General features: G+C 35.2%; 3 protein-coding genes across 4 annotated transcripts in view; all 3 read right to left on the bottom strand.

Moving 5' to 3' along the window:
- The window catches only part of LOC306992225 (uncharacterized protein), a 54,245-nt gene that overhangs the window by 30,358 nt on the left and 6,259 nt on the right, over window positions 1–17,628 (bottom strand). The window lies entirely within an intron of this gene.
- Window positions 1,918–12,805, bottom strand: LOC306992227 (C-C motif chemokine 8-like). 2 transcript variants are annotated; one of them, XM_079600881.1, is made up of 4 exons: window positions 12,537–12,805; window positions 2,366–2,492; window positions 2,217–2,284; window positions 1,918–2,130 (listed from the first exon to the last, which is right to left on the bottom strand). In XM_079600881.1, exons 1-4 carry the CDS (start codon window positions 12,613–12,615, stop codon window positions 2,108–2,110), a joined length of 297 nt encoding a protein of 98 aa, XP_079457007.1. In that variant the 5' UTR covers window positions 12,616–12,805; the 3' UTR covers window positions 1,918–2,107. The 2 variants fall into 2 exon arrangements, with proteins under 2 accessions (XP_079457007.1, XP_079457008.1); XM_079600882.1 differs by lacking the exon at window positions 12,537–12,805 and adding an exon at window positions 3,100–3,296.
- On the bottom strand, window positions 13,789–15,367 carry LOC306992224 (uncharacterized protein). Its single transcript, XM_079600873.1, has 4 exons — window positions 14,997–15,367; window positions 14,793–14,925; window positions 14,617–14,691; window positions 13,789–14,494 (listed from the first exon to the last, which is right to left on the bottom strand). The coding sequence occupies exons 1-4, from the start codon at window positions 15,067–15,069 to the stop codon at window positions 14,257–14,259; spliced, it is 519 nt and encodes a 172-aa protein (XP_079456999.1). The 5' UTR covers window positions 15,070–15,367; the 3' UTR covers window positions 13,789–14,256.

Here is a 17,628-nt window from a genome sequence, read left to right as displayed (position 1 = left end):
TAGTGACTGGGGTGGGACACTTTAGATTCTAGAAAGCATTTGATTGGACAGAAAATCTGAAGTGCAGAGTGATGTCATCAAAATCATCAAAATCATTGATCCATACTGGCAGAAGTGAGAGACTGTAAGTTTTGAATGCATATCTATCTTCTAAATAGAAATTTTGTCATTGTTTTGGAACACACTAGCTTAGATAACAGTAGGCCTAAGGCTAACATATTCATAAAAAAAAAAAAAATCACTTTTGATTTCATGGGCACTTGAGAGTGTTCATCCTGTTTCCATGTCAGTATAAGGGTGCATGTTTTTGACCTAAACCGAGTAAAAATGGACTGATAACCAATCATCATCATCAAAGCTTGTTCAAGACACACGTGGTCCAAAAAACACACAAACAATAAAACATGCCAATACAAATACAAAAATAAACAAAAAACAGACCGTCTGTCCAGATAGATTGCCATTTGCCAAGGATATAATAATTTTCCCCACACAATATTTCAGCAAACATGTCCTGTCTCCTGCTATTTTTAATGTTTAGATATCGATCACAACTATTCAGAACTGGCCATGCCCGATTCGTAAATGAATTACTCTTGTGAGTTGGTTCTTTGAATTGGTGTACCGGTTAGCACAACGGTTCGACCCCATTGAACCGGTTCATGAGTCTGAATCATTCGAGCAACTCGCTCAGGCACTGAATCGTTTGGGGTGACGTGTCACTCAGTGAGTTAAACTGTAACTGGAAACAGACGGATGAAGTCAACTAATACAACCTGTAGAACCGACTTATAGCGTTTGTCAGAGATGAAAACTGTATTTGTATTAGGTTCAACACCTGCTCGTGCAGCGTCTTGTGAACAGAGTAGGCTAATACACATTCTCCCCACAAAGAGGAACACACTGATAGTACAAAGAGCATACTTAAAGTAGGCCTACCGTATTTTACGTTTTTAAATGACATTCAGAACCATGGTATAGGCCTATTAAAGTGGGTAACCATGTCACATGGAAATGCCAGAGTAGGCTACTTTTTAAAGGTATTTTGAGGAACTGTGTCATTCATAAGTCTTTTATTGGTAGCCTACATGTAGCCCATAGTTACATTAATATAATATAACTTTCCAGTTTTTAAATGTCTTGTTTGGGCTATAGGCAAAGTATGCAAAGTTGTTATTTGCTTTATGTTCATTTCTGTTTTTGTTTTATGAATTCCTTAACATATTTCATTTGTTTAGTTGCTGGCCAGGGAAACACTGGTACTTTGTCAACCCAATTTGGCTGACAAATTGCATGACCTTCTCTGTGCATTAAATGCTGTTCTCCACTAGATGGCGCACATTAATAATAATAATAATAATAATACATTATATTTATAACGCACTTTTCATCCGAGATCTCAAAGTGCTACAGGGTTAAAAAAGCAAAAAACAAAACAAAAACAAAATAATAATAATAATAACAATCTAAAAGTGACCAAAAGCTTTGCTAAAAAGAAATGTCTTAAGGCCTTTTTTAAAACAGTCAGTGGATTGAGGTGCCCTCAAGGATTGAGGTGCCCACATTCTATTACTGAAACACAATATAAATATATAGTAGGCTATGTAGAGAAATATTTCACCCAAAAACGAATATTATCTTATAATTGGCAAACTATCAGTATGCTGACCTGTTTTTCCCTCATTCAACAGTCAATGGAGACATTCAACTCAAAAAGGACTCAAAAGAAAAAGTATCATTACCTCACAGAAGAGAGAAAGTAATTCTGATTCGTAATGACACGAGGATGAGTAAATAGTGACTGAATTTTACTATTTGAGTGAACTATTTATTTAATCAGTTGAAATATAATTAAATAGAGTTCAAAGAGAAAAGGCTGGATGTTTGTGTGAAAGAATAAGCACAGTTTTTTTTTTTCAAAAGTGCATTTTAATTTTAAAGCAGATAAAACAAAGCAATTAAGTGAAACATCTTTTAACATTCACATAAGCTAAAAGAGTATCTAATGGTGCTTTTTTGATTAAATAAATGTACATAACTCTTTTTTTTAATAGATAGATGGATTGATATATAGATAGATTTGCGACATCTTTAGGCCTCCATTGGCTCAGTCCTCAATCTCATTCAGACCTGGAGGAAAGATGATCACGTTATGAGTGTTTTTTTATAAATACATAAGCATCATATTAAAATGTCATATTAATATAGGGCCATACCTTTCATTCTGAATTGAATCCAGCGCGCTGTTGGATCAGAGCAGTACTTGTCCTTCTCTGTGTAGAATCTGCAGGACAGATATACAGTACCACTGAAATGAACACAATATCAGGCATATAAAACTGTGACGTGTGTAGAGAGAGCTTACACTATAGCATCCACACACGGACTCAGAGCGTTCTGATGCCTGTATCCAATCAGTTTAACTTCAGGAGGGATTCTTCCCCTCGACACTTCCTTACAGCAAGTCACTCCAACTCTAGTGGGCCGACGATCTGAAAGAGAGAAAGAGATTGAAATCTCCAAAGCGTGTGTAGTGTGCGTACTGTATACAGTATGTGTGAAAACAAGATGATCTTGATCTTGATAACAACTCCATCAAAGAAAACTGCTATAGCTAAATGCAATCTGTAATGGATTCACCATCATTAAAGAGATAGTCCACCCAAAAATGAAAAGTAAATTCGGTCATAATTTAGTCACGCTGATGTTCCAAAAATGTGTGCATTTCTTCTTCTGCTGAACAAAAAAATATTGTGAAAAATGTCCCATTGACTTCCATTGTATTTTTTGTCCAGAATGCAAGTCAATGGGAACAGAAACTGTTTAGCTTCTAACTCTCTTTAAAATATCTTATTTTGTTTTCCACAGAAGAAAGAAAGCCAACAACATGAGGACGAGTAAATAATGACAGAGTTTAAATTTTTGGGTGGACTATGCCTCTGGATTATGAAAGCATGTTGGTGTGAAGTAAATGGATCATAAATGCTAAATCTCAGTATACATGTAAAAAAGTTCATTAAAATAAGCAGATCCATAATAATCAGTACCAAAGGCTTTTATAAAAATACAAATCCAATGATAAAAAATCCCAAAACTTACAGTTGACTTGCTGCTCAGTAACACACACAAGAACCATCATCATCAGAGCTAATGTCCAGCAGAGATGCATGATGTACGCACAAAATATTCACAAAACCAGATGAGGAAGACGTAGATTCTGTTTTGAAGGTGCTATCTAGACTCAAATCCTTTTATATGGTATTTTTCAAAGACAGGATATTGACTTCCTTTGCATCTCTAACCAGTAAGAGTACACTCTTAAAAATGATGGGTTAAAATTAACCCAACTTGGGTTGTTTTATAACCCAACCGCTGGAGCAATATTGCACCAGACCAGCAGTAGTTAATTTGACCCATAAAGATGGGTCGGTCATATTTAACCCACCAGTTGAGTTAAATATTCTACCCAAATGCTGGGTAAAACTAATTACAATTATGGGTTGATTTAACTACATATTAGTTATATAGTGTACCCAAATGCTGGGTCAAATTAATTACAATTATGGGTTGATTTAACTACATATTAGTTATATAGTGTACCCAAATACTGGGTCAAATTAATTACAATCATGGGTTGATTCAACTACATATTATGGTGGGTAAAATTAACCCATATGCCAGATTAAGTCTAACACATTACAGTACAATTTAGAAAATAAATTGCAATTGACTACCCATTTAAAACTGTTAAACTACAAACCTAGAACATTCACAGTAAAAAACTATTTACACTATTAGATAGTGTTAATGTACAAGATCAGACATAAAAGAGTCTTCAGACAGATGTATAAATCCAAAGTTTATTTAACAAATAGGCAAAGTGGCTCCTTGATAACATATGCCAGATGTGTAAAGGTCAAATTATCACATTCATGAGGAGTTGCAAGAAAAATAAAAAAAGTCAATAAAAAACATAAAATCATGTTAATTTGCCTAGACATGAACAAATATGACAGGTAGATTTGAACAAGATTGCAGAAAACTACTTGTCGACAGTTGTAGCATCCGTGAATGCAGTTCTTCTTTGTCCCATCAGCGACCAGGAAGTAGTATTTGAGTTTATTGCCATATCAGCATCACCGGCCGCGAGCAGGTATGCTGTGTGGTCTCGTCAATGCAGTCAAGGTGGTCTTGTATGCTGGTCCCTGCCAAAGACAAAAATAACACTCAAAGTCAGCTCTCCAATTGGCCGTCTTTATATTCGTTTTCCACAATACAATCAACACAAATGGCAATATTTTGAGGCAGACAATAGGCAGTGTGACAGAAATGTCCAAATTTACCTTTTTGGAGACGACAAGGTGTTGTTCAGCTTGATATGAGGACATCTTTCCAGGTCTCTTGCAGGAGACGAATTGATGCAAGATCGCTGCCCCATTCTAAATAACATGGGACAACTTCAGCAAAATGCATTCATGCATGAACGTGTATAGATAATCTTATTCTGAACTATAGTCTAACCTGAATCATCAGTTTCATCATCTTGCACAGCAGATTCTGCAGAGTCAATCAGGTCCTTGAAGGTCTTGGGAGAAGCCTTTCCAGGAACTTAGCGGAGGTCTTCTAACCAAAAATCAAAACAAAAACAAACAGTTACATAGCATAATTACAACCATATCTCTCTCAGGAACAATTCTGTTCAGATGATTGTGTATTCGCAGAGTAGCACCGTTCACACCTGGCATTAACATTCATCTTGCACAAGCGAACAACTCGAAGTACAGGTGTAAACGCACCCAAGACGCATTGAGATTCGATTGTTCTGATGAGGTCTAGGCCACATTCTTTTATTAAAGGGATAGTTCACCCAAAAAATTTTATTCAGTAATTTACTGACCCTCATGTCGTTCCAAACCCGCAAGACTTTCTTTAGTCTTTGAAACACAAATGAAGATATTTTTGATGAAATCTGACAGCTTTCTTTCCCTCCATTGACAGCTACACAACTACCACTTTGACGGTTCAAAAAGTTAACAAAGAGATCTTAAAACTAATCCATGAACCAAGCAGTTTAGTCCACATTTTCTTTTTCTTCTGTTTATGTTGGTTGATTCATGTTTATATGTGAATAAGAGTCTAAATTCAATCTATTCATCACAAAGCGATCAAGTCTCTTCAGAAAATTTGGACTAAACGGCTCAATTCATATGGGTTCGTTTTATGATCTCTTTATGAACCTTTTGAAGCGACAAAGTGGTAGTTGCGTGGAGTATTCTTGATATATTCATTTAAGTTTCGAAGATGAACAAAAGTCTTTTCGGGTTTGGAATGACATGAGGGTGAGAAATTACAACAATTTTACACTTGTGTGTCAACTAACCCTTTAACATCTTGAATTAACACAATGACATAGTGATTGATGCGTCATCATGAATTATGACAATCAAGATACATCAATCACCCAAGACACATGTACATTTCAGGTCTGAACAAAGGCATTGTGTGGTTGCCCAGTTAGGTTTAAATTTTTCATGTATTAAAATTTGTACTGCACATAGAATAAAATATAATGACACTCACGAATCTGAATTCATCTTCAGCATTCTGTTGCATTCGTCTTCATTTCTGTTGCTTGGTTTCTGTAGCAATCTCATGAGAGGAGCTTCCTTTACTTGACACTTGAGGGTTCTGGGCCAAATCTATTGAAAAAGGATTTGAAAAAAATATGTCAGTTGAGGCTAATATTTCCAAAATTCAGTAATGCAATCATTTAAATTGGGGCTGTAAATAAGGTAAAAATAATTGTGATTACCCTCAATTTCGATTATGCTGAGAGCTGTCTATAAAGCATGGGTGTAAAATTATTTATATTCAAAATATGCATTTAATCTGATTATTGAATACATTTATATAAGTTAAATGAGTAATAAGGCATCTTAAATTTAACTTGATTTTAATACGCATTTAGAATTTATTTTACCCATAATTTATTAATGGTATTTATAATGTGAACAGAACATACAGATTCATATTAATAAAATGCAGACAGATAAATAGTTAGGACATAATTTATCCCAAAATAACATGCAGTATGAATTGATAAAGACTGATTTCAAGCTAAAGTACCTGTATTCTCTGCCAGTACATACGCAAATGTACTTAGGTAAAGTTGGTTTTATATTCGCACATTCACACTTTTTTGCTTAAAAAGTGTCTCAATAACATATGCAATAAAGCATATTTTTGCAAAATAAAAGCAGCTACATGATCTTTAGGACAAGGATGGTGAACTACAACATTTTCCACAATCGATCAAAATGGGCAAGTATTGTTTTAATGGCATACAAACTTGCGAATGTTCACTGAATGTCCAATGTAGTCCGGTGAACAAGATAGGGACCGTCTAAAAAGTTGTCTTTTTTTTCATTGTGTGCAAACAGACAACTACATTTTTGCAAACTACAGATGTACCAGCAAATATCTCTCACATTATGTGTTCTAATGCTATTGATTGTACTTTAGCAACAATAAAAAGTGCATTATAATGAATGTATTTAGGAAACCTGCCTCACTGTACATAATTTACATAAGTACTTTTTAGAATAAAATTACATTAATTCACCAAAGGGATTTTTTACTATCCGAAGGTTGTAGCATGTTCCCAGTAACCAGTCTGACTTACTACAGGTGAGATTTTTTACAAAAACTCCCTTACTGTACGTACAGTTGACAAATATGTTTTTAAAAAAATTACAGTAATTCACAGTAAGTTTTTTTTCGTGTTCAAAAGGCTGTAGTGCTTTCCTACGGACCAGACTGACTTACTACAGGTGAAATTTTGACAATACCTCCCTTACTGTACAATTATCAAATATGTTTATGTAATAAACATATTATTACATATATTATTACATATTTTTATTGCATATGTTTGTGAAATAAACTGTAATTCACCTATAGTGATTTTATTTTAATATTCCAAAGGTTGTAGTACTTTTCTAGTGAAAGGACTGACTTACTACAGGTGAAATTGTGACAATACCTCGCTTACTGTACGTACAATTATCAAATATGTTTATGAAAGAATTACTGTAATTCACTGTAAGTATTTTTTCGTGTTTCAAAGGTTGTAGTACTTTCCTAGTGACCCGACTGACTTACTACAGGTGACATTTTGACAATACCACCCTTACTGTATGTACAATTGACAAATAAGTTTATGAAAAAATTACTGTAATTCACTGTAAGTATTTTTTCGTGTTTCAAATGTTGTAGTACTTTCCTAGTGACCAGACTGACTTACTACAGGTCAAATTGTGACAATACCACCCTTACTGTACAATTATCAAATATGTTTATGAAAGAATTACTGTAATTCACTGTAAGTATTTTTTCGTGTTTCAAAGGTTGTAGTACTTTCCTAGTGACCAGACTGACTTACTACAGGTCAAATTGTGACAATACCACCCTTACTGTACGTACAATTGACAAATAAGTTTATGAAAAAATTACTGTAATTCACTGTAAGTATTTTTTCGTGTTTCAAATGTTGTAGTACTTTCCTAGTGACCAGACTGACTTACTACAGGTCAAATTGTGACAATACCACCCTTACTGTACAATTATCAAATATGTTTATGAAAATAATTACTGTAATTCACTGTAAGTATTTTTTCATGTTCCAAAGGTTGTAGTACTTTCCTAGTGACCAGACTGACTTACTACAGGTGAAATTTTGACAATACCACCCTTACTGTACAATCATCAAATATGTTTATGTAATACACATTATTACATGTTTATTACATATGTTTATGTAATAAACTGTAATTCACCTATAATGTTTTTTTTTATATTCCAAAGGTTGTAGTACTTTCCTAGTGATTAGACTGACTTACTACGATTTAAATATTGCCAATATCGACCTTACTGTAAGTACAGTACATACATATTTTTATGAAAAAAATACTGTAATTTCAGCTCGTTCCATGTTCCAAAGGTTATAGTATGTTCCTAGTGATCACTCTACTCAATTAATTTTGATAAATGTTTTAGATAAAAGTAAGTATTAGAACTGCTGTTCCTTGTACAACACATTTATTTCATTGATTAAAATAACGGTAAAGATTTTAGCTTAAGCATTTTTTTTAACATTATAAATAAGCAACACCCTTATTGTAATGATTCAAGTTTAGTTTTTGTTATGAAGTCCCGAAGAAGTGGATTCTGGATTCTAATGAGTGATTTTAATCAAGGTATTAATCAATATTTTTCCTTCTAAATATCAAATGAGTTGAATGACTTCTCTAGGCTTATGAGATTTTACTTTGTTATAGAAATTACCAGTGTGATTATCGAAAATGTTATTTAATGTATCCTTTAAATGTCTGTATTTGATATCTGAGGTGTGACTGAAGGGTCTGGCCCATGCCAGGAATGCAGTAACAGTGCTTGCTCATTTAGCCCGGCTTCCAGAGATGAAATATGGACTTCTTTAACAGGTGTTACTACATCCATCTGCTTTTCTAGGGTACCCTGATAGCAATGGTCTCAGCAGGGGTCATTGAAGTCTATAGTTGAGAGACCATTTCTTAGTTAAAGTCTTTACTTTACAGTTGATTTAAAGTGTGAGAGAAAGAACATGTTATCTTGATGTTTTGAGAAGACTCTCCTGTTTATTGTTAAAGCCTGGCCAAATCCAATCTTGAAGAAACTGTGTCTGTGTGTGTTAGTATTCTTGGTTACAGGTTAAGGAACAAGTGGAAATATAGCTGCAAGCAGCGATACGGGGCCAAGCCCCTGAAGCAGCAAGAGCAGGAAGAGTAAAAACAGCAGAAATTGAACATACATGAAAAAACAGCTGGTTCAGAAGTACAGGTGAAAATTAACTCAAAATGAACAGAAGTTCAGATGAGAATGAACACATAATGAACAAGACAAACTTATTTCTAACCCAAGAGGAAGAAAGATTAGTACAATGTTAAATAATAAAGGAATCAATATGACACAACATTACACACAATTTTATAAAGTCGTTCCACACGGGCTTGAACCCACTATCTCTGGGTCAGATGCCTGACTCTCATCTCATTGCGCCACTGGGAAGTTGTGTTTTTGTGCATAAGGTCCATACTTCAAGTGAGAAGCAACTCAAAATTATAATTGTTTATATACATTTGCTGCATGTTGGTATTTATTGAGTTCCTTCACATATAGACACCATATCTGGAAAAGAAGCAACTTTTCCACCACTTAAGGCCACAGTACCTCTTGCGGTCTGGGCATGTGCCACACAGGATTCGAACCCACGACCGGAATGGTTCGGGGCTCGTGATACGTGGTTTAGCAGCTTGTGCCACTCAGTTGACACTGTCTTACTATACTGCCGAGGAGAGGCTTCAATGTAAGAATGAGAACACAAAAGCATGTTAACCAGATTAGCAAGCTAAATTAGCTTAATGCTAATGTAGCTTATGGTTAGCCTGAGTGTTTGTGTACTGTATGTACAGTAAGGGAGTTATTGGCAAAATTTCACCTGTAGTAAGTCAGTCAGGTCATTAGGAAAGCACTACGCCCTTAGGAACACGAAAAAATACTTTAGGTGAATTACAGTAATTTTTCATAAACATATTTCACAATTGTACGTACAGTAAGGTGGTATTGTCAAAATGTCACCTGTAGTAAGTCAGTCTGGTCACTAGGAAAGTATTACAACCTTTGAAACACGAAAAAATACTTACAACGAATTACAGTAATTTTTTCATAAACATATTTGTCAATTGTACGTACAGTAAGGGTGGTATTGTCACAATTTGACCTGTAGTAAGTCAGTCTGGTCACTAGGAAAGTACTACAACCTTTGAAACACGAAAAAATACTTACAGCGAATCACAGTAATTTTTTCTTAAACTTATTTGTCAATTGTACGTACAGTAAGGGAGTTGTTGTCACAATTTGACCTGTAGTAAGTCAATCTGGTCACTAGGAAAGTACTACAACCTTTGGAACATGAAAAAATCCATTTGGTGAATTACTGTAAGTTTTACATAAAAATATTTGCGTACTGTATGTAGAATACACAAAAGTAAACTAAAGCAGTCTAGGTGAATGAATACGCATCAAATATCAAACCTAAAACTATGTTTGGCAACTTTTTTTTGAAAACTTGACTATGTTCGTGGAGCTGTCCACGTATGTGGTACTGAAGGTCATGATCCAGTCTGAACTTTGGGTAAATTTGGTTTTATATTCAGATATTCACCGAGATATTCAATATCTCGTGAGCTGAATATTGTTCCTTCACAAATAACATTGTTTCAATATTTTATTCTTCCTCAAAACGAGCTTTCCTTCAGGTTTGCACTTTGCAGATGGTCCCTTCTTAGAAGCCTGCGCATAGAGATCAATGTATTTTGTCCACTGCGAAGGAAAGATCGTTTTGAGGAAAAATAGGTTGTAGCTTCTGGTGTTATATGTGTAGTTATATGTGATAGGTGTTTTGTGTAGCAACAACGTTTAGTTCACGAGTTATTGAACGCGGAAGTCCGCGAATGTGCGAATATGCGAATATAAAACCAACTTTACCTAAGTCGCAAATGTTACCTGTAAACTTGAATTGGAAGACAGATGGATTTACAGGTTAGCTTTAATGCACTTTCATAATGTTAAAAAAAAAAAAAACTTGATGGTAAGTTAGTATGTTTGTGTCTTGAGCAGATATGACGACATGATATTCAGTGCTAAGAACAAACATACAGATATGCAATTCTCACTTAAACAGGGCGAATAAAACGTTTTTAAACGTTCCCCCACCTCAGTCTACAAAAAAGTGCATTTGTTGTTTGCACTGCGCTAATTTACAGCTGTTAATAATGCGCATGCGTCACAAAAACGGAATTGTTAACGCGTTCATGTATAACACAGCCACTTTTATACACACAAAACGAATATAAACTTACCATTTGAAGAATTCTCTCATCTACGCAGAAAAAAAGAAGCCCAAATGCAGCTGCTGTTTCAGACCTCCTCATCAACCAGGCTTGTCGAAAGACCGTTTGAGGCCTCGGCGCGACTGAGGCGGGAAGGCTTTCATGAAGGCTGTCAACAAACCAAAATGAAATGAGCTAAAAATATATTTGTAATACAAATATAATTTCTAATACAAATGTATTTTAAACGTTAAATCACCTTCATCCAGGAAATCAAATCGTCATGAGAAACCTTCACATTCTTCTGTAACGTTACATCTCTGCATCTCATGAACTTGACGAGCTTCCTTAAATCCTGCCAAAAACGCGCAGTTTATCATTTCTAAATGTGTTCACCACCATATTTTACCAAAAATGTTAACAAGTGTATTTACTTTTTTATTTTAGAAAGAAAAAAGCAATTCAACCTACCGTCTCGGTCGCATGAAGATAAAATGGCGTCGTCGTCTTTCGAGGCAGCAGTCAGCGAGGGGCGGAGTCAATACAATTCGGCGCGTTTTTTTATTTAAAAAATAAAATTACACTTGTAACTACACTGAAGAGGAGTGTTTTTTAACATTGTTGATTGTTAATTTAACTCTTTGGGAATTAATAACCTTTAACACTGCAATTTTTACACTGCCGATTTTACTGTTTTCCTAATATAATTCAGCATCAATCACTCTGTTTTTGATGCAACATTCAAAAGTGAATTAATTTGATAAAAAAAATATAAACCAAAAATGAATACTAGGCCTACATTACAACAAACATTACCAATTATTAAAAATAATTCATGTAATAAATTAATTAACAGGTTTGGAAATAACATGTGTCGTATTTTACAGACATGAAGTGATGGGGATAAAAAAAATACATATAATTGTATGTAGCCTGGCCTACAAGTTATATTTATTTTTTAACAAAAAAAAAACAACTTAATATGGTGGTGTAAAAAAAAAAAACGTTTCAAAAGGTACAAAAATGGACCTTTTACATCTAAACCTAAAATGTTGTACCTTTATAAGCCGTTTTGGTACATAATTGTACACTAGGGACCAATTGTGGACCTTTAAAGGTACAGTTATATATTTTGTACCCATAGGAACAAAATTGTACCTGCACAGTACCTTTTTTTCTGACAGTGTAGTGTACACATACCTTTTATTATTTATTTGCCTCGCTGGATGACCAGTCAGGTTCTCTGCTGTGACGAGCGCTCGGTGTGTGGACTCTGCTGATGATGTTCGAAGCACAATCAACCCACTTGCTGGGTCAAACGATATATATGTTGGGTTGATGGATTTTGACTCAACGCATGAGTTGAACAAAATGACCCAAATTCCATATAAATAACCCATAATGGGTCAAACATTTCATAACCCAGCGGTTGGGTAGATTAAATAACCCAGCATTTTTTAGAGTGTAGCCTGCAGACCCCATGTGACAAACCAGTCGAATTCATGATCACAGCATTATGATATCCTGCAAATTTAGGTTCTTCAGAAGGTTTCTCATAGTCAGCAGAAACAGTTTCATTGACTGTGTGCTGCATGTTTAGTTACTTACAGTTGCCCAGTGCACCAGTGAAGCATCCAATGAGGACGACCAGAACAGTGACGGTGATGAATCTAGAAGTCCAGGCCATAGCTCTCGGTGTCCAGATCACAGGTGTTGGTCAGTTAGTTGGTGTTGATATTGTGTGTTATTATGAGCAGGTCAGAGATGTACAATAGCAGTCAGATGAAATAATGCGTGTCAAACTTACCACCACTCTTTTGAAAGCATTGCATCGAGTGATCATCAACTCTGAAACATTCACACCTCTCACCCACAATACAGTCAGTTTCACCCGTCAGCATCATTTATGAGAAACCAATATCCCCCCTTAGAAAACAATTCAATTACAGACCACAAATACATTTAGCTCATTTAAGGAGTTTAGTTTAAGGGTTATTTTTCTGCAGGTGAAAACATACAACTTGATGTGTTGATGCCCTTTACCTCAATGGATTTGTTGACGTTTATTTATTGATGATTTATCAAGAAGTACTTTTATATTTGTCATCTATAACTTGGTGTTTCCTCAACTATGTTTTTCCTCAAAAACATTTCAACCACATGCTCATTTCCACCACATCCCACATTATCTTTTGTTTAATATTAAACCTTTCTAAGACAGTTTGAATGTGACATATAACAGAAAAAAAAGAATCTGTTAGTTTGTAATGTGATATGTATGTGAGGGGTGAACTATGTTTGATTTGTGGGTAATTATGAAACGTGCTCGAGACTTCCTAAATGCTTCCCAGGAAATGAGTGGTTTTGATGCACAAAGTTGTTTTTATTGTCTCTTATAACAAAAATATTGTATTTAAACCCATGAAAAAGTAGTTATAAAATATAAAATGAAAAATCACTTTTTAAAATTGTTGTTCCATTATTACCGCTTAGTGTTTGTTTACTTACTCACTCACTTATGTAGGCTACTTCCTTCCTTCCTTAATTAAACTGTGAAGTTTAACCTGAATTACTTAAATTAACATATATGAATATGTGGAGAAAATCGAAAATGACTTTTTCATTCAACACTCAAGTTCATAAGATACCAATAATAAGAGTACCAACTTATTCATACAAATTAGCATTTGATTATGGATGAGATTTACATAAGTAGCACAAGGAAGGACGTAGATAGTCATCAACCATCTGCTAATGTAAGAATAAAGATGCTGAAGAGAAAAGGTGTCATCGTTCCTGACAGAAACCTCTTGCACACATTCAGAAACATCAACCACAAGCAAAACCAGTAGTTGCTGATCATAGTTTATTTGTAGTTTCAGATTACACTCGTTCATTTGCATAATCAACACAAAGATTTCCAGGTTTGTTCTCATACAAATCAGTCTTAATTTCACTCAGACTTGCGTCACCCTTCTTGACACAGGAGTCAGTGACACAAGTCCATTACCAGTACATTGAGTGAAATATATTTCAATGTGAAATATAATATATAAGCTAATCATTTATTTAAACACATTTGTTCTAAAACAGTTTCACTATAATTCAGTTTCTGAATAAAATTAATACATTTATAAATGTCACTGTCAAAGTACATTTGAAAACATATATTTTAAATATTCAATTTAAATACTAATTTACTAAATGTCACTTTAAATATTGTCAAAATACAACAGCAAAATCTCTTAAAATTTAGAAATATTTTAATATATTATAATATATATAATATTTTAAAACTACTTGCTACTTGCTTTTAGACATTCATGATTCATGATTTTTCAGTTGATTGGGAAGATCCTCCCTCAGGAGTGAGTTTACTGAGAGATGATGCTGGTGGTGGAGTGGATGCTGGTGGTGGAGTGGATGCTGGTGGTGGAGTGGATGCTGGTGGTGGAGTGGATGCTGGTGGTGGAGTGGATGCTGGTGGTGGAGTGGATGCTGGTGGTGGAGTGGATGCTGGTGGTGGAGTGGACATCAGGTGTTCGGTTCTTTGAGCTCTGCCTCTGCTGTAAATCAAAACAAAACAAAACAATGTGAATACAAGAATACTATGCTAAATATGCAACACTTTATAAGATTATGTTACAAACACAGGTATGTTTCACAACACTTGTTGGGTTTAACTTACAAAAACTGCTTAACTTCCTCCTTCACCCATGTTAGTCTCGGATCAAGACAGAAATCTCCTCGTTCAGTCTCAATGCTGTTAAAGAGAATGAAAAAGTTAAAACAGAAATCTAGCATCAGATGCTGTTGATCTCTAATCATGACATGTTTTCTTTAGAGAAGAACTGTGATTCTTACACGACGGCTTTCACACATGGAAGACTTTCTTTTTGCAGCCTGACACCGATGATAGGATCAGGAAACTGTGCTCGAGTTATGCTGGAGACGACAGTACAGCAACCCTTCGGTTTATCCTGCGCTGAGCCTGAGACTGAAGAAAAAGGTAAACCTCAATATTCTGCATCAAATAGAATAATATACAAACAGTTTCAAGCACTTTACCTGTTATAGTCCAGATCACAGATGCAAAAACCACAACAGCCAAACTCCTCATGAGGATCCTTTGTGTCTCCATTGTCACTGTCGATCTTCAACTCTCACTGCTTGTGTCTGAGAGAATATATATTCAAGACTCTTACTAGTTCGCCTTAAATAGTCAATAAAGCGGAACTTAAACTGCATGGGGTACATCCTGTCCATTTATTTTTGTAGATGATTTCATCATTGTTCTGTTTCATCACCATATTTGGCTTTCCTAGTAGATTTGTGAAGTCATTTGTCGTGGTAGGTGCAAATGTAATTTGCTAAATTAATATATGCAAATGTAGATGGGGAATCACCGTTTGATGAACTTCTCAGAAAATGTCTAACCTTGCTGTCAGTCATTTAATTAATATAAATTCAATGTATGCTGAAAAATGTTTATTTTTTTTTACATTCCAATAGAACAAGTCATTTTATCAATAGAGTGTTTTATATTTACTGAATCAAATAAATGTCTTGTCATCTTGTAACATTGACCAGTTGTAAATGAAGCAAGGAAGAAAGCTGACGTCCTACTTTCACTTCAACTGAGTGGTTTGTTAGGGAGTTTTGATAGTGAGTGGGATGGCATGGGTCAAGTTTTCCATTTCACAATATTCTTAGACACAGATTCTCCATAACTGTCAAATTCCTCTGAAATGCAAGCCACTGTCATCCTTTAATGACAGATTTAAATGAAATCCTATCAAATTCTCTTTTTTATCTTGCTTTCCACTGTGAAATGGGATGAGATGATTGGACACTGGCTGAAGTTATTAATCCACCACTGAGTAATATTTCCTAAATGATCATCCTTTATACACCTTGCATCATATTTTGTGCTCATACACATTAGATTGTTTGTTTAATTGTGTCAGAATATGTTACAACAAGTTTAGCCAATGTAAGGACATATACTGCAACTTGAAAAGTCTAACTTCAGCATCACCTGTACTGTTGTCTTCCTCTCTCAGCTCTGATATTATTTTCTCGTGATTAGCCCATATGGTATCATAATTCATCATTCATTGCTGTCAGTCATGATGGTGATTTATAACCACACACACTAGCGCTTTACCACAATGAACCACTAAAAGAAGAAATGTGTAGTTGTATCTGTGCTACAGGTGATCATTTCATAGAACAACAGATGGAAAGATGAACACTAAAATGGTTTATATCAGCTCAGATGACTTTAATACATTGCATAAGGTTTGTTCAAAAGCCCATTATGTGGATCGGTTTATTTAATCAACATTAAAAAAACGAACAGTTGTGAATTCCATCCATAGACTACGTTGTTAAAGGCCAACTGAAGTGTCTTGAAACCTGCAGCATTATTCAATGTGTTGACTTAATTTCCACCGAAAGGAAGACAGGGCAGGACATATCGAACAGCTCCTCTACTTTTTAAAAATAGCCAGCCGATTATATCACAGCTCGGCCAGAGCGGTTGAGCTTGGTAAAGCCGCAGTTTCCCCCTAATCTCTGACCGTTTCTCCTCCTAATCTCCTCCATATCGCTTTAAAACAGAGGTCTTCAATCCTGCTCCTGTGGGCCAATGTCTTGCTCTATTTGACCCGAGAGGGAACGCCTACTAGCAGTGATTTTAAATGGATTTCTCCAAATAGCATGACAAACTTTAGTAGAATCTTCGCGACTGTGGCATCAGTGGGAAGCCCAACCTGTGCTTTTAGCGCACGCCAGCGTGTGAACGGCTTTACGTAAACATATCACCAGAATGATTGACACTTAGGTGGACCAATAGTATAGGCTACCCACCCGGAAAAAAGAAAATCCTCCGCTATACCTTTAAAGTAGGCCAGGGTTCCTCAATTAGTTTTTACCAAGGGCCAAATTCTGCCGACAATATAAAGCCAAGGGCCACCGACCACAATGTTATGGCCTCAATGTTTGCTCTGTTATTGTTGTTGTTTTGTTAAAAGAGTCACAAATCACAATATAATTATTCTGATTTTATTTATGTTTATTTATTATTTTCTTTTTCTCATTAGTCTTTTTTATTCAAGCAATTATGAGCATTTTTCAGATACAGAAAACTAAAGAACTTTGCATTGTGGATATTAAAAACAAATTAACAAACAACAGCTCTGGATCTCCATGTCTGCATGGGAGTCGACTGATCCTGCTCATCATCACGCTGGATCTCTTGTCATCAACTTCCCTAATAGCAGATTCAATTATTAGACCTATCAGCATTAATATTTTATTGTTCTTACTTGGATCAAACTAAGTATTAACTGGCATGTAGGCCTGCCTACTCACCATTCAATGAAAGAAGCGACAGCGAGAGGTGGCCTGTTTTCAATTTAGTTTTAGTCTAGTCTTTGTGTCAAGCTGTCATTTTAGTTTTTGTTAGTTTTAGTCACGTTCATACTCTTTTTTTTTTAGTCTAGTCAAGTTTTAGTCGACGAAAACTGATGACATTTAGTCTAGTTTTAGTAATTGAAAATTGTATTTTAGTCTCTTTATAAGTAATGCAACCCAGTCAATATAGTATTTCAAACAAGATTATCTTTAGGGCTGTGACGGTGGCAGTCTTTTTTACCACCTCGGTGTTAATGGACCAACTACCGGCGGGGGGTTGTTT

This window comes from Phoxinus phoxinus (genome assembly GCF_949152265.1).
Source record: "Phoxinus phoxinus genome assembly, chromosome: 24".
NCBI lineage: Eukaryota > Metazoa > Chordata > Actinopteri > Cypriniformes > Leuciscidae > Phoxinus > Phoxinus phoxinus.
This window is presented reverse-complemented; position numbering and strand designations above follow the sequence as displayed.